The following is a 21,823-nucleotide window of genomic DNA, read 5'->3' on the forward strand; positions in this document are numbered from 1 at the left end:
CAAAAAGCGATCTCTTTTCCTGGCAGGTGGCCAAATGGCTATCACTGTCCTCCCCATGTATCTGCCTAAAGGGGAACCATCTCATCTGAAATCCAGGGATTTTACTGCTTGGTTCCCAGGCTAGTGAGTGATTTATCTGGGGCCAGGGACTCCTGCATTTCCTCATTATAACAGCAAGTATTTTCTTTCATGCACCCCATAATTCCCATTCTCGATGCTGCCCATCACCATGGCATGTAAGCCAGGATGAGGTGGGGAAAAATGAAATTAATTGGGGTGCCTGGGACCCCACAGTGTTCCGCTGGCGTCCATAGTGTTCTGATGCAGTGTTCTCTGCAGAATGATTTACCCTCAAAATCTCCTTTCTTGGTAGAATCTAAAGTGAGGTGCACAGTGTTTTTCCTTGTCTAACTTTCATTTACAAAGAATAACTGTATATGTTAATATTTTAAGAAGGGACTGCCAGAAGCATTTGACTAGATTAAAAAAAAACCTTTATGCTTTTTTTTTTCTTTCTTACAGATGGAAAGATTATTTTACCAGGCAACGTCCTGCAAGTAATTTTCTACGGCAGATGTTGCAACCTCATGATCGCAAGGGTAAAAGGAACAGATGGGGTTCTGCTTAAGATGCAAGATGGCTCCATTTTTAAGCAGACACTGGAATCGTCAGTGGAGAAGTCTGATTTTGACTCCAGCAATTTAGACTTATCTATGCAACTTGGCAAACTAGCCCTTGGAGACAGTGACGGAGCCTCCACCAGCACCCCATGTAAGCAACTTGATCATAATACATCGGTTGATGATTCCTTAGAAACTGTGGCATGCAGTGAAAACGTAGAAGAGAGAGACTCATTCAGTTATGCTGCCACCGCCTCTGTTTCTCATTCTGCATCAGCAACATTAAGTGAGCAATTCTTGACAGATACAGCAGTACTGCAGACTGGTAGAGAAGGAGCGCCACTGAACTCTGATACTTTTTACTTCATTTCTTCAAGGACTAGGATTGATTTCATTGACTCTCGGACTAAAGTGATGGAAGAATGTAATGCTGCGCCAAAAGTGACCTATGATTCAATAGGTGGACTTGGTAACCAGCTGAAAACGATAAGAGAAATGATTGAACTTCCCTTGAAGAAACCTGACCTGTTCCGAAGTTATGGTAGGATGTCTCTCAAATGGATCTCTCAGTTACAGATTACTATTGTTCATTTGCTTAAATTATTTCCTCAGTTAAGAGTAAGGCCTAATTTAAGTTCTTTCCCAGTAGTCTGTTTCTTCTTGTTTGTATTATTTGGGAGGTGCTGTGGCTTAGTAGAGCACACAGGCCCCACATTCCATTCCTACCATGTTCAGTTAAAAGGATCAAGTGATATATTGTCGAAGGCTTTCACGGCCGGAGAACGATGGTTGTTGGGGGTTTTCCGGGCTGTATTGCCGTGGTCTTGGCATTGTAGTTCCTGACGTTTCGCCAGCAGCTGTGGCTGGCATCTTCAGAGGTGTAGCACCAAAAGACAGAGTTCTCTCAGTGACACTCTGTCTTTTGGTGCTACACTTCTGAAGATGCCAGCCACAGCTGCTGGCGAAACGTCAGAAACTACAATGCCAAGACCATGGCAATACAGCCCGGAAAACCCACAACAACCATCGATCAAGTGATAATTAGATGATATGAAAGACTTCTTCCTGAGATGCTGCTACTGCCAGTCAAAGCAGACCTTGGTAAACCAGTGGTCTGAACAGAATAAGGCAGCTTCATGTGTGCATTCTTGTGTGTACATGGTGATCTATGCTAAATTTTACAGTGTGTTTATTCTCTGGCTTTAATTTTATCAATGTGTTGCCTTGTGTGGATGTAAGTTTATTTTTTAAAGAAATGCAGTGATGTGTACATGTCAGCATTAGAGATGGGCCCGAAACGAACCATGGAACAACATTCCGTATGGAATGGCTGGTTTGTTTGCCCTGAAACACGTGTTCCGTGGGAACGCGTGTTTACAGAACAAACGAATTTTTCCAGCCGTTCTGTGGCCTGTTTGGAGTTTCACAGCCTCTTTCTCCTGCTGCTCAGGCAGCTTAGGAAGCAGGAGGAAGAGCCTGTCCTTTCACAGATCCCACGCTGGAACTGGTGTGGGGTATGTGAAACTGACAGCCTCTTTTCCTGCTGCCTCGGCTGCCAGAGCAGCAGGAGAAAGAGGCTGTCATTTCACAGCCCCCATGCTGGAACAGTGCAGGGTCTGTAAAACTTGACATCCCAGGCAGCAGGAAAAGAGGCTGTCAGTTTCACAGACCCTGCGCTGGAACCTGTAAAAGTGACAGCCTTTTTTCCTGCTGCCTGGGCTGTCAGTTTCATCACAGACCCAGGGTCTCTAAAACTGACAGCCCGGGCAGCGGGAAAAGAGGCTGTCAGTTTTACAGACTCCACACTAGTTCCAGTGCGGGGTCTGTGAAACTGACAGCCTCTTTCTCTTGATGCCAGAGCGGCAGGAGAAAGGGGCTGTCGGTTTCACAGACCCCGCGCCGGTTCCAGCGTAGGGTCTGTGAAATGACAGCCTCACGAACCAGGAAAAGGTTGGAAGTTCGTGGAATGCTACGAACCATGAATCATGTGGTTCGGGGTTTTTTTTTGTTCGTGCCCATGTCTAGTCAGCATCTTAATTATCTTGCTGTACCAGGGTTGTGTTGCACCCTTCATTATAAATGAAATGTCCTCAAGTTCTCAGCTGCTTCTTCAACACATTTTCCCCCAGTGTCAGCTGTTTTGGGAGAATTAAACATCCTACATTTTGAGCTAGTGTTCTTCCTCAGGGGAAAGACAGTGGAAGGTGGAATCTATCTGGTATCCACTATTTAATACAAAAGGGTTCCACTGATAGCTACTCCACTGCTCCAGGTACATCCCTTCTGTATCCCCCCCTGCTTCTTCTTATGTTCAGCTCTAACCATGTGGACGGGGTTTCACATAGACAATTTAATCACATGGTATCTTGGATATCACTGTGACAGTCATACTGATGGAATATTTAGTGACAAGAAATTTTGTACTGTACAACATCATATTATTAATGACTGAGAGGGCTACGGTTCAGACTATTGATTTCTTTTGTGATTTGGAATAATTTGTTCCTTGAGGTTCTCAAGTTTCTTTCAATTAGAAGATGGCATAACTCAGGCAACATTAAGCATTTTTAAGCCTTGTTGGTTTCAGCAGGAGAATGAAACACACATTTGAGGTTCTCCCATTGAAATAAGTGAACTTTGAAATGTTTAGCTTTGGCCTGATTTTTATGAAACGGAGCAAAATTTTAAAATCTTTATTAAACCAGTCCAGTGCATGTAACTTGATTCACTGTATGCAATGGATGTTACGCCTGAGTGTGCTTGTATAAAGCTGCAGCCTTAGAGATTTGAATCAATATTTGAAAGACCGTGTTAGCAGTACACCAAAGAACCAAATATATTTATAAAAATATAGTAAAGACATAAAGCACATTACAGTTTAGCAGGAACTGATTTTTGCAGTTCAAAAAAGTAGGTAAAAATAAGCAAAGTGCTTTTAAAAAAATGTCAGTAATAAAAATACTTTAGGCAATTACCCCATTCCTTGAAATATTGCAGATTTAGTTAACAAATTTAAAGATAATGCTATGAAATTATTCGTTCTGTGAACTATGTAGTTGCCTGTTGTACTGATGCTAATTTTTTTTTAAAGAAGATGCTTCAGCCAGTCCATAAAGCCTTTTCTGTAGCATGCAGTGCTGTTGCAAACATGAACTCTTCCTCTCTATTTCTGTCTCTGTCAAGGAATCCCTCCACCTAGAGGAGTACTACTGTATGGCCCCCCAGGTACTGGGAAGACGATGATTGCCAGAGCAGTCGCAAATGAAGTTGGAGCTCATGTCACTACAATTAATGGTCCTGAAATTATAAGCAAGTAAGGACTGCCTAATTGTATTTATATCTGTTGTGTTATTGCTACCGTTATACTCCCAACTGCACTTGTTAGATTTTGGATTATTTGTAACTTGATTTTTGTATTTTTATGGTGTTTTAACTTTGTATTTTATGAGCTGCTCTGAGCCCATTTGCGGGGAGGGTGGAATATAAATGTAATAAATAAAATAATGCTGATTCTAATGAGATTGCTTAAGAGCAACAAAGTGATCTTTGAATCTTGCCTGGAAATAGTTTTAGGTAAGTAGCTGTATTGGTCTGCAGCAGAACAGCCTGGAAATAGGTCACTTTTACTTCTGTAAATGGAATTAAAGGAGTTACTAATGATTTCTTATAAGAAAATTTATGCAGTAGTTTGTGTATGTCCCAGTTTGGAGGATTGCCTGGATATATGTCAGCCTGTTATTACGTAGTAATAACACTCTATCTTATTGTCCATTCCAAGGAGTTCATCCATTTTATCCACACAACAACCACCTTCTGAGGTATGTTAGGTGGAGATTGACCCATGGTCCCCCACTGTATTTCATAGAAGAGTGGGGATTTGAACCCTCGTCTCCCCAAACTTAGTCCAATGCTAACCATCACACTTCAGAACGGCTAGTTATTTTGTTCCTTGCTGGGGAGAATGTACACATAACTGGACAAGTGGCAATGATTTTTTAATGCAGCCATTGCAGTAAGATCCTAGATGGAGAAATAACTCTGGTAGTCAAATTTTAATAACGGCTACGTTCTGTTTTAATGTTTGAATCTTAAAGGTCTTTTGACTGTATAATAAACTAACAACTATGCTGATTCCACCTGTTTTTGATTTTGTTGCAGGTTTTATGGAGAGAGTGAAGCCAGATTACGACACATATTTTCAGAAGCTGCTTTATGGTATGCTTGTGTCTTCTCAGAGAAGTTACTTCAGATCCCAGGTGGTTCAGTGGGTTAAGACTCACACACAGGCCAATGAAGTTCTTGGGTCATATGCTGAGGCCCCTATAAGAATACACTGGTTATGATAGGGATTTATAAGCTTATGAATGGTGTGAAAAGGAAGAAATTTTTCTCCCTCTTTCATTGATGCGTTGAAGGTTCAGGACAGATGGCAGAGAGCCAGTGTGGTGTAGTGGCTAGAGTGACGGACTAGGACCTGGGTGACCCAGGCTCAATTCTCCGCTCTGCCATGAAAGCTTGCTGGGTGACCTTGAGCCACTCACACACTCTTAGCCTAATCTACCTCTCAGGTTGTTGTGAAGGTAAAATGGAGGAGAGAAAAATAATGTAAGCCATTTTGGGTCACCATTGGGGGGGGGGGAAAGTGAGATATAAATGAAGAAAAAGAAATAAAAGTACTTTTTCAGTCAATGCCTAATTAACTTATGGAACCCATCATCATGCAGTGTGATGAATCTGAGGTATCTTTTTAAAAGCAAGATTACACAAATTTTTGGAAGATAGTTTGTTGATGGCTATTGTGTTTTAAACAGGATCGCTACATGGAGCCTCCCAGAGTCAATATGGCTTTGAATATCAGATTGTGAGGGGTAAAAAATGTTTTCTTCATCCCCTCTTTGAGGGCTTCCAGGCAGCATCTGCTTGGCAACTGCCAGAAACTCTTGATCTAATGCAGCAGGGCTGTCCTTACATGCTTAAATCCCACTGTTTTCGGTGTGGATATTTTAGGCTCATCTTAGAAAACTTAGAAGGCTCAATGTAACAGGTGTTTGTGCCTGATTAGGTAAGAGCCCAGGGGTATATTCATACATCAGTGAATAATACACTCTTATTTGCATGGCAGCTCTCATTTGCTGTCTGTTTTAGGCTGTGGCTGTGTATTTAATGTTGATGTTTAATGTTTTTATCGTACTTGTTTTGTAAGCTGCATTGGACAGGTTCCCAAGTGAGAAGTGGCACAGAAATCTTTCAAATAGATAGTTTGCAACTGGATTATCCATTGTGGGCAACTCAATCTAGTTGCAACAGTATGCAGATGCAGCACAGGTTTGCTTTTTAGTAGATTCCAACTGATTTTTGCAAGCATCTCGGTGTTTGTAAGCTGAAAGAATTTATGCACTGATCTGTATTTATTCAGAATTAACCACACAGTTCAGTTGGACTTAGGTCCATGAAAGTATGTCTTGTTTTAGCTCTTTCAGATTTCTTCTTGGTCCTGGAGTTTTGCAATCCCCATCCTATTCCATGGTTTGTTGGATGTCCCATCCTGTTGACTGTAATGACTTACTCTGTATAAACCACCTTGAGTCCCAGTGAGAAAGGCAGAGTATAAATAAATATATTTCAGCCTTGGAGGCTTAGATGTAGCTCAAAGCTTCTTGTGCTTCAGATGTAGAACAAAGTCTCATTGTATCACTGTGCAGTGGAGATCCCTGAAGCTTTTTTGTGAATTGGTTCAAAATGTACCTCACTGCTGTACAGCCATATACTTGAATAGACTAAACAGTTACATGGTGTTAGCATTAGTACAAGGAATTATTTGTATGGAGTTCTCTAGTAATTTGGTGACAGCTGTAAAATTTCAAGTGACAAGATGGTAGTGTGACTTGGTCCCTATTATGTTACCAGTATAGTCAAAATAATAATGGAATCATGTGATGTGTTTTATTTTGGTCATCTTGCATACATATTCATAAACATATATATGTTGAGGGTTGAAAAGCTTTTCATAGCTGAATTAGTAAATGATGTTATCCATCTGCAACCCTAAATACTTGATCCTATCTGCTCCTTTTCTAAATTAAGGGTATGATTATAGAGTGGCAGAATTCTAACTGCTCAAGTAAAATTGCAGATTTCTACTTCCTTTCAAGCTTTGTTGAAAATCAATATAGCCCAAGACTTTTTATGTGCTTATTTTACCTGACTCATTAATAAGTAAACTTTAAGTTGGCTCTATTTGAGGGACAGCCATGCACCATCCCCCTCTGTACTCTTTTCATAATTAGGTTTCTGGAACTGTATATTCCAGATTTTAGCTTCTTGTGTGCCTGACACCTTCGAGTTTTCTGTTTTGGGACCATAATATAAAAAGACTTGACTCTGAGACTTTTTCTGAAATTGGATCAAATTTCACCACTTTAACTTACAGAAAGTACCCTAAAAACTTTATTAACCTTGTCAGTGAATAACTTAGAGTGCAATCCTAAACTGAATTGTACTCTTCTAAGACCATTAACTTCCATAGGCTTAGATGGGTGTAAACCTGCATAGGATTTCACTTTGAATCAGCTGGTGAGTGAATCCGTACTTTAATAGACTTAATATGTACATCTTGACAACTAAATTAATTTGAATGCTTTCCTTTTCAGCCGACCATCCATTATATTCATTGACGAAATCGATGCCCTCTGTCCAAAACGAGAAGGGGCACAGAATGAAGTTGAGAAAAGAATTGTAGCTTCATTGTTAACATTGATGGATGGCATTGGATCAGTAAGTAAAAGGATATTGATGGAATTACTGCATTGTGGGTGACATCAAATAATTGTGATCGTACTGCTTGACTTCTTGCAGAAACTGTTGTATGGACTTGCTGCACCACTGCTTTTGAGGATCAGGGTGATGACTTTCCATATCACAGAAATAAAGCCTGATATTTTCATTGAAACTGTACCCAAAAAGTTATTTAATTCTTCTTTGTATCCTTGTTTATTACTGTCTGTCATAAAGGACACTGTGGTTTTTAAATAGTTTGTGTGCCCAAATGCTGTTGGCTGCAACTGTCCTTTCACCTGCCAGAACTCTATGAACATCAGTGTGATACTCAGTGGACCATTTAGAAACCCCTCCTTTTGTTCTACTATCCATCATCCTAGAATTTATGATAAAGTGTAAGTAAACTGAAGTAGCACACTCAAGAGCCCATCTGTGGGGAGGGTGGGGTATAAATCGAATAAAATAAATAATAAATAAAAGAAATAGCTCTACATAATTCTAGCTCTCGAAATATTTTGGAGGAAACTGGTTTTTTGATCCACATTCTATGGATCTACACTGGATTCTTCAATGGCCGTTCCAGGAGGCTGTGGAACAAATGCTGAAATGACTGCTGTATATATAGGAGAAAGTATGGGATAATATTTTATTTTATTTATGTCATTTATGGTCTGCCTTTCTTACGGAGACTCAAAGTGGTTTACACAGTTTGAGATTAGTACAGTCAGTATCAAGGACAATTGCATAAACAATGTCATAGGGCAAATTAACACAAGTTTACAAAGATATAACATTAGCAAGAATCCAATACAGAGTTGAAGAAATGCAGAAACAGAACATAAGCAATTCTAGGGCTGACATAGAAGCACATATTTAAAGCAACAGATAATATGTAAGGCAACATAGCAGTGAAGTCTATAGTCCCTAATTCATAAGCGGAGCATCTAAGACCTCCTCCCTACTATACAAAAGCCTTTTTGAATAATTTGGTTTTGCATCGTTTGTGGAAAGCTAGGAGAGTGGGGGCTCTCCTGATCTCTTCAGGCAGGTCTTGCCACAGGGTAGGGGCCACCATAGAGAGAGCCTGCGTACGGGCTGTTGTTGATTTTGCCCATGTGCAGGGCAGCACCTGCAAAGACCCTGTTCAGATGAGCAAAGTTGACATGGAGGAACATAGGGAGGGAGGTGGTCTTGTAGGTATGCCAGTCCAAGGCCATGAAGAGTTTTGTATGTGATAAGTTATAACTAGTACCTTGAACTGAGCACGGTATCTGATGGGTAGCCAAAGGAGTGACTGCAGAATGGGGTGATGTTCATGCTCCTGCTCGCTCCTGATAACAGTTGCGCTGCAGTGTTTTGCACTAGTTGGAGTCTTCTAGTTAATTTAGATGGGAGTCCTATAAAAACCTAGTAAGTGACTATCATGGTGCGGAGACCACAGTGGAACTGCTGATGGATTTCTGATGTTAAGGCCAGCAGGCATCATGGATGAAGGGGAATCTGAACTTGGTTCTTGCATATCCAAATGGCCGTGCTCTATTTATTCTATCACATTGGCTTGAGTGTTGACTGACAGTGGATCTGTTTTATATTATTTAGGAAGGCAACGAAGGCCAACTCATAGTACTTGGAGCCACAAATCGGCCCCATGCCCTTGATCCAGCACTGCGCAGACCTGGACGTTTTGATAAGGAGATAGAAATTGGTGTTCCCAATGCTCAAGACCGGCTAGAAATCCTCCAGAAACTTCTTAAAAAGGTTCCTCATTCATTATCGGCAGCAGAGTTGATTCAGTTGGCTGACAGTGTCCATGGATATGTAGGGGCTGACCTAGCAGCATTATGCAAGGAATCTGGTAAGCTTTAACACACTTCACGTTGCCATCCATGCCCCTGCTTCGTGAGTTGATCTAGTCTGAATGCGTTTACATACTTTAAAGAGTGCATGGTTGTATTATATGGGTTTCAGTATATTGCATGTTATAGTGTGGTGGCTGAACCAGTCCTTATGAAGGGGTCACAATATTGCTGTAAAGTTTTGTAGTTCAATTTTCCAGGTTTAAACATCTGACACTGGGCAAATGAGAGAATTGTTGTCTGTTCTGCCTCTTGCTACAAATGATTAACAGACAAACTACCAGAATTTTATTTATTTTATGATATTTATATTCCACCTTTCTCACTGAGACTCAAGGTAGATTACACAATATGAGTTACTTCAGTTAGTTTTAAGGACATTTCAATTAATGTGATACTGCCAAAAAATGCAAATTTGCAAAGATTTAAAACCAGCAGAAATCCAATACGGAGGTGGAGAAATGCTGAAACAGAGCATAGGCAATTCTAAAACTGATACATTAAACAACATGGAACTACCAAGTAGGATCATACCCAGAGAAGCAGAGATAGAATACAGTAGCCCATAGTAGTCAAGTCTATGGTCCTTACTTCTCTATTGATACAGCTCTTTTGAGCTCACTTTCTTACAGTAGAGTCCTCTCTAAGTAAAAAGTCCTCTTGAATAATTAAGTTTTGCATTGTTTTGGAAAGTCAGGAGAGTGAGAGGTTTCCTGACCTCTTCAGATAGGCTGTTCCATAAGGTGGGAGCTACCACAGAGAATGCATGTGAACCAGTAGCTGTCGATTTTGCTCATGTGCAAGGTGGCACCGAAGGCCCTATTCGCATGAGTGAAACTGCTGTGGTGGAAAATGGGGAGAGAGGCGGCCCCATAGATATGTCAGACCAAGTCCCTGAAGAGTTTTGTATGTGATAGCCAATGCCTTGAACTGAACTCGGTAGCTGATAGGTAGCCAGTGGAGTGACTGTAGAATGGGAGTAATATTAATTCTTCTTTATAATAACCAAGCTGCAGTATTCTGCACCAACTGGAATCTCCCAAGTTAGCTTAAAGGGGAGACCTATGTACAGTGGTCACGTCTCAGTGTTCCCATGGCATGGATCTAGGTGGCCAGATCAGCCATGTCAAAGTAGAGGCCATCTTCCAGACTAGACAGAGGTCGTTGAATGCATTTGTTTGCAGCTGCCTTGCTTTTCTAGTAGTAGTGCTGTATTCAGTATAATCCTTGGGCTCTTAACTGAGACCGCAAGGATCAGGCAAACTCCATTGAAAGTGGGGAGTACAATGTCCTTCAATGTTCTTCCCAATGAGTATCACTTCTGTTGTCTGGACTCAACTTCCGTTTGTTTGCTTTCAACCATTTCAGTGCAGCTGTCAGGCAATGACCCAAGGTTTCTGCTGCATCCTGCGGTGATTTGGATAGCAAGATATAGAGTTGGATGTCCTCCGCATATTGATAGCATCCAATTCCATAGCTACAAATAAGTTCTCCTAAAGGCTTTACATAGAGGTTCAATAACATGAGGATAAGATTGAGCCCTGTGAAACTGCAAGATAATTCCCACTTTGGAGATAGGTGGTAACTGACGTCCGACAGCAACCCTTTGAGTCTGTTCCATGAGAAACAATTTAAACTAGTCCACATCCTTTGATACCCAATTTTATGTCTCCAAATGCCTCAATAAGATAGCATGGTCTTCTGTGTCAAAGGCTGCAGATAGATCCAGGAGAAGCTGAATTAGCTGATTAATCAATTAAACTTTAGTATTTGTTTAGCAAATTTGCAGTCACTTCTCTAGAACTTGCTTGAGGCAGCTCATAACTAAAAAGCACAACCAGTAAATAAAAACAGTAAAACCACAAAACAATGAAACAATAAAGGTCTAAAAGCAGCTTAAAACAAAAAGCACTGTCTATCTACAGTGATATAGATAAAATAGTCTGCAGGCTCAATGCAGACCATAAAACAAATCCATCAATGGAGCCCCATTTTAATTGCTGAGCTTTATGTAAGGCACACTTGTTCTTTTTTGGTTTGGGAAGGATGGAGTATTTAAGGCCTTTCTTTTGAACAATGAGCAAGCAGCAGCTTTTGTTCCGTTGTAAGTAATATCCCATTAACAAAACAACAGAAATGTTGTAGTATTAGTAATATGTATTCAATGATAAGAAATCAACAAAAAATTGTTTACTTGGATAACAGTCCTATTCAATCCTAGAATTCTCCTTAAGAGTACATTCTGCTGGTTCTTGTACACATTAGAATTAATTCTTGAAATTACAGGGCATGTGGATCAGTGTAAGTAATCTGCAGTTAGGTTGGAAATGAAAGGTGGGTGTAAAGAGCTTTATACTGGATTGCATGTTGTCAGCTGAAGAGGATGCCTGCTTTCCAGGTAGTACAGAATTCTGTAGCCGGAAGAACAGAATGGTAATGGAATCTTGTGCCTAAAATGAAGAAGATTCACTGCAATCACTTATTATATTTGGATGACATCTAGTGGTGGAAGATGAGTTTTCACCTATACAACTAACTTTTTTCCAATATGTGTAAAAGTATCTAGAAGGACTATCTGCCAAGTTGAACAATCTATAGTTTAAAAAGTATAGAATTTAATTTTAAAAATATATAGATTAAAAACTGGCACGTTTCATAACTTTAAAATACCAAGCCCAATGTCCACATCTTTAAAATTACTGATAGTAAGTTCTGTTTAGATCCTATTTTATACTTGTTTTTTGAAATCTAATTTATTCTTCAGTCACCTTTTTTTTCCAGATTCGTTTTTAAAGATTTATATTATTTTGCCAAAAAAAGAATAAAGTAGGCTTGTCTGAAAAGATGTCAGGAGTTCTACCTATTATTGTTTAGTTTAAAGGTTATTACTTATTTTTTATCTAAACAAAACAATAACCCTTGGTACATACATAGATGGCCTTTCGGCAGGTAAAGTTATGCTGCACACCACTATACGTCCATTGTAGGGCTTCTTAAGTTAACTGGGAGAGCTGAGCTGTTCCTGTAAAGCATCGACTTTGTGCAACAAAAATGTTATACGCAGATTTGATGTGCAGAAATACCTTAGATCTTCCTCAGTTTACTTTCAAAACCAGTACAGGAAACCTTGTGTCATTATTCTAAATAAGCACTTATTTAGTACTTATAAACTGCTCTGAAATGTGCTCACAGTTGAGACATGTAACACTTTTTCCCTTGTCCCTTAGTCCCCTTTTATTACCCACCAGGATATTTTTGGCTTTTTTTAAATAGAAGAGGAAGTTGTGGCTCAGTTGTAGTGTGTCCACTTTGCATGCAGAAAGTCCCAGGTTCAATCCCCACGACCTCCAGTTAAAGAGATTAGGTGGTAGCTGGTGATGTGACAGGCATCTATCAGAGGTCCACTGCCAGTCACAGTAAACAATACTGACCTTGATGGACAAGTAGTCTGGCATCAGAGAGGACAGGTTTGTGCATAGAACTGTGGTCATAGTGAATAAAAGATCCAAGTCTTCAGACTTCTTTTATAGAAACAGAGTCTTTAATCTATAAGCTTGGCCTTTTCAAAAAAGAGAGAGAGAAGAAAGTGTGTATGTTCAAGGTAACATTGTTAGAATGGAAAAAGTGCTATATTTACATCAGTCTTTCTGTGAACTATGAGAAAACTTGTAAATCAAGCCATCATTTTTCTATCTTTCTACCATTTCTTGTTGAATGTGAGTCGATCTAAAAAGTACTCATGCAAGGTTTTCAGAATTCAGCACATAGCTGGCTTTTACTATCCAGCGTCTACCACTGCTGAATGGTAACACCTCTGTATTCTCTTAAGATCCTGCTGCTGTTCTGATCAACTGTATGCGAGCCTTTTATTTTGTGAAGTGTTTATAATAAACAGATCACCACTGGATTTTTTTTAAAGAAAATGTTAAAATGTATGGAACTTTATTTAGGCAGGGAGGATGTGAATGGAATAAACAGTTTTGAATATTATAAGATGCTTAGCAACAGAGGCTTCCAAATATAGTAATTCATTATAAACTTATCCTTCTAAGGCTGCCTAGAGGTTTCAGGCAGGATGGATATAAATATAACTTTATTTCTTTGGGACTTGAGAAGGGCTGTTTTGTTTATAGGGAAAGGAAATACTGGTTTTGAAAATGTCAGTGCTTATCTTTACAGTAACATTGACTACAGAATCCAGATAAAAATGCCTTTTCCCTTAAATAAATTGGGGAAAGGAATAATAAATGTTTTGTTTTAAACAATGGTTGTTTGGTAGTTATGACATGGAAAATGTAACATTGTGCTGATGTATTGAAATGGATCTTAGTAAGTGCTGTGAGTGGAAGAAGTTCACAAAATAAATCTTTTCCCCAACCTGTGATCTTTGTGGCCCTTGAAATCTGTTCTGAGGATGGAGGATCTCAAGAGCAGAATTGAAAATGTTGCGTTGAGAAGAAGGAATGGTCAGAAATCCTCCTGCCACTGTCCATATAATCTCTTGCCCCAGTCACAGAAGAGCTGCGCACGAGAGAAAAGACATGGTTTCTGCTGAGTTCCCCTCCAGTTGCTTCTTGTTCTGTTCCTGAGGCTCCCATTCTCAGTAGCTGAAGATCCATCCCATGAATTACTTTCATTCCCAGTTCATAAGCTCTGAACTACTGGGAGTTTTTTTTGAGACAAAACCATTCATTTACCTGCAAGGTATCCTATTTGACTGTATTACTTCCTTGCTTGCATGGGCCAGAGTACAAAACTGTGGTCATGCATGTTCCATGTATGTACCTTCTGAGGTTACAGCTTTCCAAAAGTGTACTTACTCCCATTCCTCATCACCACAGCTCTGAAACTCCAAACTTTACCAGTAAGTGTATGTTATATTTTTCTTTCTATAAGATCTCACACCCATTTCTCAATATTCATTCTGAATTTGGGATGGGGGAGCTTTTAATGGGGAGTATTGAAGGATGAGAACAAAAGGTGTGCATTTTGTTCTGCCACACTTTCCTTTTCTGACTGCTTCAGCTTGCTATTTTAAAACATTAATAGTACAATACTAAATAGAGCCACACCTCTTCTAAATCAGTTGAAAACACTGGGATTAGATTGGTATAACTCAGTTTAGGTTTGTTTTGCAAAGATGCCCTCCATTTAGACACCTTGCATTTTATGGAATTTCATAATCTGGTCCAACTAGCTGACCAGCTTTTTTTAAAAAAATAATAATCAGTTTTTCCCTTCTGTTTTGGAACAATAAAAAGATCAACAACCCTGGTGGGAAGGAATAAAAAACACTTCAATGTAAGCAGTCAGTGGGATTGAGACTGGATTAAAAGGGCTGGGACAACCAGAAGGACTTAATGAGAACTAGAGTTTGAGTGGGATGCTACCTCTAAATGTTTCTAGAGGATGTAGAAGCACCCCCAAATTAATTGTATTTTATTATGTGTATGCTCCATTCCTTCTGGATGGAAAGGTGAAGTAGAAATTAAATAAAACATGTGCTCATAGTTATGGAGGTGGTATCTAATAAGGAGATGTCATAGGGTTGGGGGGTTTGCTTTTTTATTGATTTATTGCTTGTTTATTTATTGGTTATATATGTCTAACGTTTCCATTCAATTTCAAAGCAGTATACAATATATGTTATTAAAGTGTGTGTGTGTGTGTATGTGCCGTCAAGTTGCAGTCGACTTAGGGCAACACCTAAGGCAAGTGAGTAGAGCTGGTTTAGTGTAGTGGTTAAGAGTGGCAGGACTCTAATCTGGAGAACTAGATTTGGTTCCCCACTCTTCCACTTGAAGCCAGCTGGGATGACCTTGGGTCAGTCATAGCTTCTCGGAGCTCTCTCAGCCCCACCCACCTCACAGGGTGATTGTCATGAGGATAATAATAATACACTTTGTAAACTGGTCTGAGTGGGTGTTAAGTTGACCTGAAGGGCAGGATATAAATTGATCGTTATTATTCCTCTGCAGAGTTTTCCTTGCTGGATGCCCATCCAAGTCCTGACTCTGCTTAGTTTCCAAGATCTGACGAAATCGGGCTATATCTTGCTACCTTCCCTCCCATCATTAAAATATAAACCACATTAAAAATCTGATCACTAACACAGTCACAGCAAGTTTGGGATCAACTATATAAACCAAAGACTAATCAATCCAGTCCAAAATCTTTTCAGCTATTGAAAAAAGGTCTTTAAAATAAGATTTTGAAATCCCTCCTAAATGCTATCAGATTGAGAGTTTTCTTATATCCCATGGCAAACTATTGGGGGTGCCGCTTTCCCCTTGTGCTTGGTCTGGTGCTTCCCGCATCTCCAGCCTCTCCACGGAGCTCTGGCCAGGCCCGTGAGTTTCTTGTCCTTTTAGGTGGGCTTGGGTGTTTCATCCCTGCCTGTCTTCCCCCTCTGATTCCTCCTCTCCCCCTGCCGCTGCCTCCGCCGCCCCTTTCCCCGGCCTCCCTGTGCCCGCTGCCGGCCTTCCTTTAGGGGGCTGTGACCATTCCAGGGTGCTTGGGGTGCCCAACCCCGGACATACACCACCCAAATGGTATAACCAGCGGCTGTGTATTCCTCATGTTATTGTAAATTAAAGAGCATGCAAAGATGATGATGTTTCGGAACGCAAGCCATATTTGTGGTTAGCAGTTTTGTCTTTATTTCCCCTGGAAATAATTTCTATTCTTTTCCATGTTTGATTTGAATCATTTACCCATATGAAGGGATGGATTCATTTGCACTGTTTTTGAGAATAGCTTTCAACAAGTCATGCTAGTTAGTTGCTGTATAGTTTAAATTGGCAACTTAGTTAAAAATTAGTTAACCAAGACAGCAATCCTCTACAGACTTAAATCTCACAATGTTTAATAGGACAACTTCCAGGCATTGAGCCAGACTGTGAACTTCTGTATACTTGAAAGCAAAAGCATTGCTGGATTCTGCAGATCTGTTTTTCAGGAACTGCGTAGTGGGGTGGGAAGATGACAATTGCTTGTTTTTTCCTTCTGTATTATCCTTAAGTATCTTATAAATTTCATTGCTAGTTGCCTGGTGTCTTAAGAAGAAGAAAATACTACTTTACACAAAGGGTGATAAACACATGGAATTCGTTGCCACAGGAGGTGGTGGCAGCTACAAGCATTGCCAGCTTCAAGAGGGGACTGGACAAATATATGGAGCAGAGGTCCATCAGTGGCTATTAGCCACAGGAGATAGATGGTATTCTCTTTGTGGGGAGGTGGTGCTCTGTTGTCTTGGTGCTGGAAGGAAGGCAGTGGGAGGGCTTCTGGTGTCCTGGCCTCACTGACAGTCCTTTAGATGGCACTGGATTTCTAGCCACTGTGTGTGACAGAATGTTGGACTGGATGGGCCACTGGCCTGATCCAACATGGCTTTGCTTATGTTCTTATGTAATCATTTATACAATTTTTTTATACTGGCAAAATCCTCTTAAATATTTCTGAACTTTTGACTGGATCCTTTAAAATCAAGCGAACAACCTACTGCCCCCTTGCAATTAACGTCTTTACTACTACTTTTGTATATGCATACAAAGCAGAATTGCTTTTGTTGACCAAAGCTGTCACACATGCTTGTGGGTTCTTTTTAAGAACATTAGTTTGGAGCGATTGCTTTAATGTAGAAGTAGCAACATCTGGATGTGGATACTTGAGGGAACATGTGTAAGACAAGATGAAATATGTTGTTGACCTTATCCTCCTCATCTTCAGGAAAAATATCCCTCTTTTGTGTCCCCCTCTTAAAAGAACAAACTTAAACTCAGCAAACCAAACTTAGAGCAAGTTTCAATGGGACAGCTTGTATGCTAAACAGGTGACTTTGTATTTTCACCCTATTTTTTTAATGTCCAAAATAGATACTTGAACTTCATCCCCGTGTACGTGCATCTTCTCCCAACATGGAGATTGCATTAAACTGCAAGAGAGAAGGGTCAACTTTCATTTTCTAAGTTGTTGAACTGTAAAAAGAAGAAACACGTGACTATCTAGTATCTAAGTTGTCATGCTCAAAGCCATTCCTAGCATTGCCACTTTAAGTTTAAAAACATGGATTCTATAAACTCTTCACTAGCTTGAATGGGTTTCATGAGTATAGTAGCTGTTCCCTCCTTCCCTCCATGCAGCATTTGAAACTCAGGGATTCCATTCTGTTACATTTTTCTTCTACTCTGTCACCGGAGAGCTCAAGGTGTAGAGTTCACAGTTTCAACTCTCAAGCTGTTTTCAGTTGAAACAAGTTCTGGGTGGGTGTGTCTTCAGATTGGGACCGTTACTTGGCACCAGTTATTTATTCCTAATAGGTGGGACTCAGGTGCACTTGTCATACTATTCTACTCAGCTGTGTTTTTTTAAAAAAAATTGGTGGGTCACACTATCAAGGTCATGTGGTTGGCTCAGATTTAATGGCGGGTCCATATGGTTGTGGGTAGGATCTAAGCATCGTGAATTTTGGGGCTACAGGTATGTTACTTAGATAGAAGTTAATATTTGCATTTTAGAAGTCAGACTAACTTCACTAATACATGTAGTGCTTGTTTTGTTATAGAACAAAACTTGAGTCCAGTAGCACTTTAAGGACCAAGAGAACTTCCCAGGCTATAAGCTTCTGTGAGTCGATATGACCTGGAAAATTTTGTTGGTCTTTAAGGTGCTACTGGACTCAAAGAAGCTCAAGGTTGGTATGCAGAGGCAGGCAGGCAGGCAGTTGCAAACCACCTCTGAACATTTCCTGCCTAAAAATCCTATGGGGTGGGCTGTGACTTGATGACGCACTCCACATCTACTATTGCAAACTAACATGACTATCCACTTGAAACTGTTTAAAGAGCAGTTGTACTTTGAAAGGATTGCTGTGTCGTAATAAATGCAGACTCTTGCATGCAAAAAGTTGTAAGCCTACTGGCAGAGGTCTAGTCTTAGATTTACTTGTGCATTTTTCTCTATATATGTATCCAGGATTTTAACCTGATTTACACCCCAAAGTTCATCCTGCTGAAGCTTAAACTTGTGAGGACACTCTTTTCCAACATCCATTTTGTTTTTATGTGCTGCATATCTGTAACTAATTTGTAGCATTTTGTTTTCAAACGTTGCATTTAATTAGAGACACACTAATCCAATTATGTGTTTAGATCTGTGTTCCTTTGAATTTTGGCTGACATTTCTATTTACTTTTTTTCCCTTTTCAAAATTGGTTCCTGCCAGTTTTTGTTCTGTGTTTACATGCAATAGGCAACACAGTTAAGACTTCTTGTTAAGCCTTGGATCACAAGCAATAGTCTACCTGTTTAAAAAGGGAAGCAGCTTTCCCTTCTGCTTGTTTTCTTGTGTACTCCCTCTGTTTTGGGCTGTATGCCAGGCAGGTTCCATGGTGAAATTAGAGGATTTTACTAAAACATGAATGTTTTGAAAGAAGCTCATACTTGCAAGTCCTTCAAAGTATTCTGCATGTTGACGGTAGGCAGAATAGTTCAGGGAAGCACTTCCCTGAAACTTGACATTATGGCAGGTGGCTGCTTTCAAAATCAGTTCCACCTCCCCAGCTCTTCTGTCTCAGATCATGTATAGTGGAACAAAATGTATGGTATGATGTCATGCTACAGGATTTCTCCATCTCTCTGCACTTGGCTGCCATGCATGGGGGGCAAGAATCCCATTAAATGACATAAAATCGTAGGGGGCTTTAGTCACTGTAGGTTACTGGAAAGAATGAACCTTAAGGCAGTTGACTTTGCTGACTGCATTGTGTATTTGAATGTGTAATCCTAGCTGCGCTTTTGTCACATTGAAGGGTCTTCTTTCACAGCAGCATTTCAAACTCTCTTCCTCCTACAGCAAGAATCAGAAATGAGTAATCCACCTGGCAGCAGTTGTTCCTACCCTGGTCACAGGAGAACAAGGAAAAATGAAACAGGGAGGACCATTTAGATCTGCTTTTATGCTGGTGTGAGGAGGCGAGGGCAGGGGTCCCCAACCTTTTTGAGCCTCTGAGCACTTTTTGGAATTCTGTCATAGGATGGTGGGCACAGCAACAGGATGGCTGCCACAAAATGACTGCTGCAGGAGGCAGAGCCAGCCACAAAATGGCTGCTATAGCTTACCTTCAGTCACATAGTGAAGATTCATGTGCTGTGGAAGCAACTTCTGCCAAAGCAACATTTTAAAAAAATTGCATAACCAGTCAAATCTCCAGCGGCTAATCAGAAGCCATGATCCTTTCCGGCTATGTATTTTATACTATGTTTATCTTACCGGGATATTTTATCTTTAAATGTTTTATTCTGACTTGGAATTATGTTTTCTATGATTTTTGATGTTTTAAAACTTTTAACTGATGTAATTTTGTGATTTAAGCTTAAGACCTATGGTCAAGCAAGCTTATAAAGGAAAGGAAAGGAAAGGAAAGGAAAGGAAAGGAAAGGAAAGGAAAGGAAAGGAATAACTCATACTGAAATCAGTGGCAGTAGCTTCATAGTAAAACACTTTTGAGCTTTTGAGGGACAGAGCATAAGTATGTAACAAATAAACTCATGGCTGAAGCCATGCTTTGCAAAAGCACCAGCTGGCCTCACCCTCTTTTTAAAAACACTTGATGGGCATCAGGAAAGGTGTTGACGGGCACAATTGTGTCTACAGGCACCATGTTGGGGACCTCTGGACCATGAGATAGGAAAAAAAGTGGTAATTTTATACCTAGTGATGAAACCCCACATAAATATCACAGAGCCTTCCTTGGTTTTGGTGGGAGAGTATTGGTAGGGTGGGCATTGTTGTATCTTCTGGCCCAGTCAGGAAATAAACATGAGAGAGAAAAGAGGCAAGGAAGACCATGGCTGTCCCTTGATGACTGTCTGCAGCTATTGTCAAGATTTATTGAGAACTATTGCTTCAAAGATAAAAACTGGGCAGTTATAAAGGGAGACTGTATTGCTGTCAGCTTCTGTTGCCAAATCTGAATTTGAAAGAAAATGGGTTGATGAATCTGGGCTAAGTTGTGCTCATGGAAAAGGAACCAGATGACTGTGTATACTGTACATGAGCACAATTTTGAAATAAAATCATATATACCACATCGTCATAACACCTTGTCAGTATATGAGAGAGAGAATTGTTACATCTGTGAGAGAAAGCTGCATTGTTCCTAAAGAAATGAGAACCAGCATAATATTGTACTGGGACAGGGAAACCTAGGTTTATATCCCCACTCAGCCAACCTCACAGCATCGTTAGGATAAATGGAGAAGGGGGATACCATGTTGGTTAACTTGTGCTCCTTGGAGAATGGATGGAATAAAATGATAATGGAGAGAATTTTGTGTGTGTGTGTTTGAAAAGGTGGCTTATTAAATATTGAATACATTGGTTTGAATCCAAACATCTTTTCCACTTGTGAAAAAAAAGGGGGTAACCTCCTTTGAACACATTGGTGGTCATGAGATCTGCATGGACAAAAGTCATATTGGATGGGGGCTGCAGTGAAGCGGGGAATTTTGCAAGATTGAACAAAAAGCTGGTTGGATTCAACTCATAAAGCGGTTTTGTCATAAAATAGGGTGGGTTGGGAAGAATGTTTTCTGTCAGAATTAGTTTTATTAAATAAGAAGATGGCTTGTTTAAATTCATTCCCATCCTGAAATTCACTTTCATTTAGGCAGTTTTTGTTTATGTATTATGGCAGCTCACTGTTGCCTCTTCCTTTTACTTGAATTATTTTTGACAGAAAATATTTCGAAAATTGAAAGTAATAATCCTCCTGACACACTGTCTTGGCAATGAAGCAAGTATACAGTCTTCTTGTGGAAAACCTTTTGTATAATGGAACTCTTGGAAATAAAATTAATTTACTTCCCTTTCTGTGTCTTGCCATAACATCTGTTCATAGGCATGTTTCAGCAAATATTAGAGTATTCGTGAGGGACTGTAAACTATGTGTATCTCTATGCAGTATTTTAGCCAGCTAAACTTATGACATACTGGTTGCAAAGGACCTCACGGTCCTGTACGAACAAGATGAATTTTGTATTGTTTGCATAGCTTATTGAGGTTATTTTTACATTTAGAATAGTGTCCATATCTAGTAATGAATAAAAGTTTTAAAGTTGGCTTCATCAATAAACTTAGTATACAGAAGAGATACATTGAAGTCATACCCTGTCCTCTTCAACCTTTTCAGAGCCAAGGCCCACCATTAACACCCAGGAGGTAGTATGGAACCCTTGGAGCTGGAAACACAGGGAGTCACATAACAGAAAGAAGAGGAGGCAGAATTGTGATCTCATTGTTAGATGGAATGTTGTGAGCATTGGAAGACTGACTGGTGGAAGCAGGCCAGGGCAAGGGAAAAGGGAAAAAAAGAAGTATCTTCATTGCTGAGTGATCTTGCCTTGTTGTCCTACTGATTCTCTGTGTGTACGCAAGCAAAGGCAGGATGTATGGTGCCTTTGTTTTCTACATATGTACACCAACACCAGATCCTTCCAAATAGTGGCAGGGAAAAAATGGTGATTCTGTAGGAACTTGCAGCTCAGATGGTGGGACTCTTATGATTAG

The 21,823-nt window shown here is 40.0% G+C and overlaps 1 protein-coding gene across 3 annotated transcripts in view; it reads left to right on the forward strand.

Moving 5' to 3' along the window:
- AFG2A (AFG2 AAA ATPase homolog A) overlaps positions 1-21,823 on the forward strand; it is a 213,381-nt gene that overhangs the window by 6,953 nt on the left and 184,605 nt on the right. For all 3 annotated transcript variants that reach the window (XM_054989936.1, XM_054989937.1, XM_054989938.1), the window contains exons 5-9: positions 523-1,161; positions 3,804-3,933; positions 4,779-4,835; positions 7,271-7,394; positions 8,997-9,252. In XM_054989936.1, coding sequence (XP_054845911.1) covers positions 523-1,161; positions 3,804-3,933; positions 4,779-4,835; positions 7,271-7,394; positions 8,997-9,252 — 1,206 coding nt within the window. The remainder of the gene's footprint in view (positions 1-522; positions 1,162-3,803; positions 3,934-4,778; positions 4,836-7,270; positions 7,395-8,996; positions 9,253-21,823) is intronic.

This window comes from Eublepharis macularius, chromosome 10, assembly GCF_028583425.1.
Source record: "Eublepharis macularius isolate TG4126 chromosome 10, MPM_Emac_v1.0, whole genome shotgun sequence".
Lineage (NCBI taxonomy): Eukaryota > Metazoa > Chordata > Lepidosauria > Squamata > Eublepharidae > Eublepharis > Eublepharis macularius.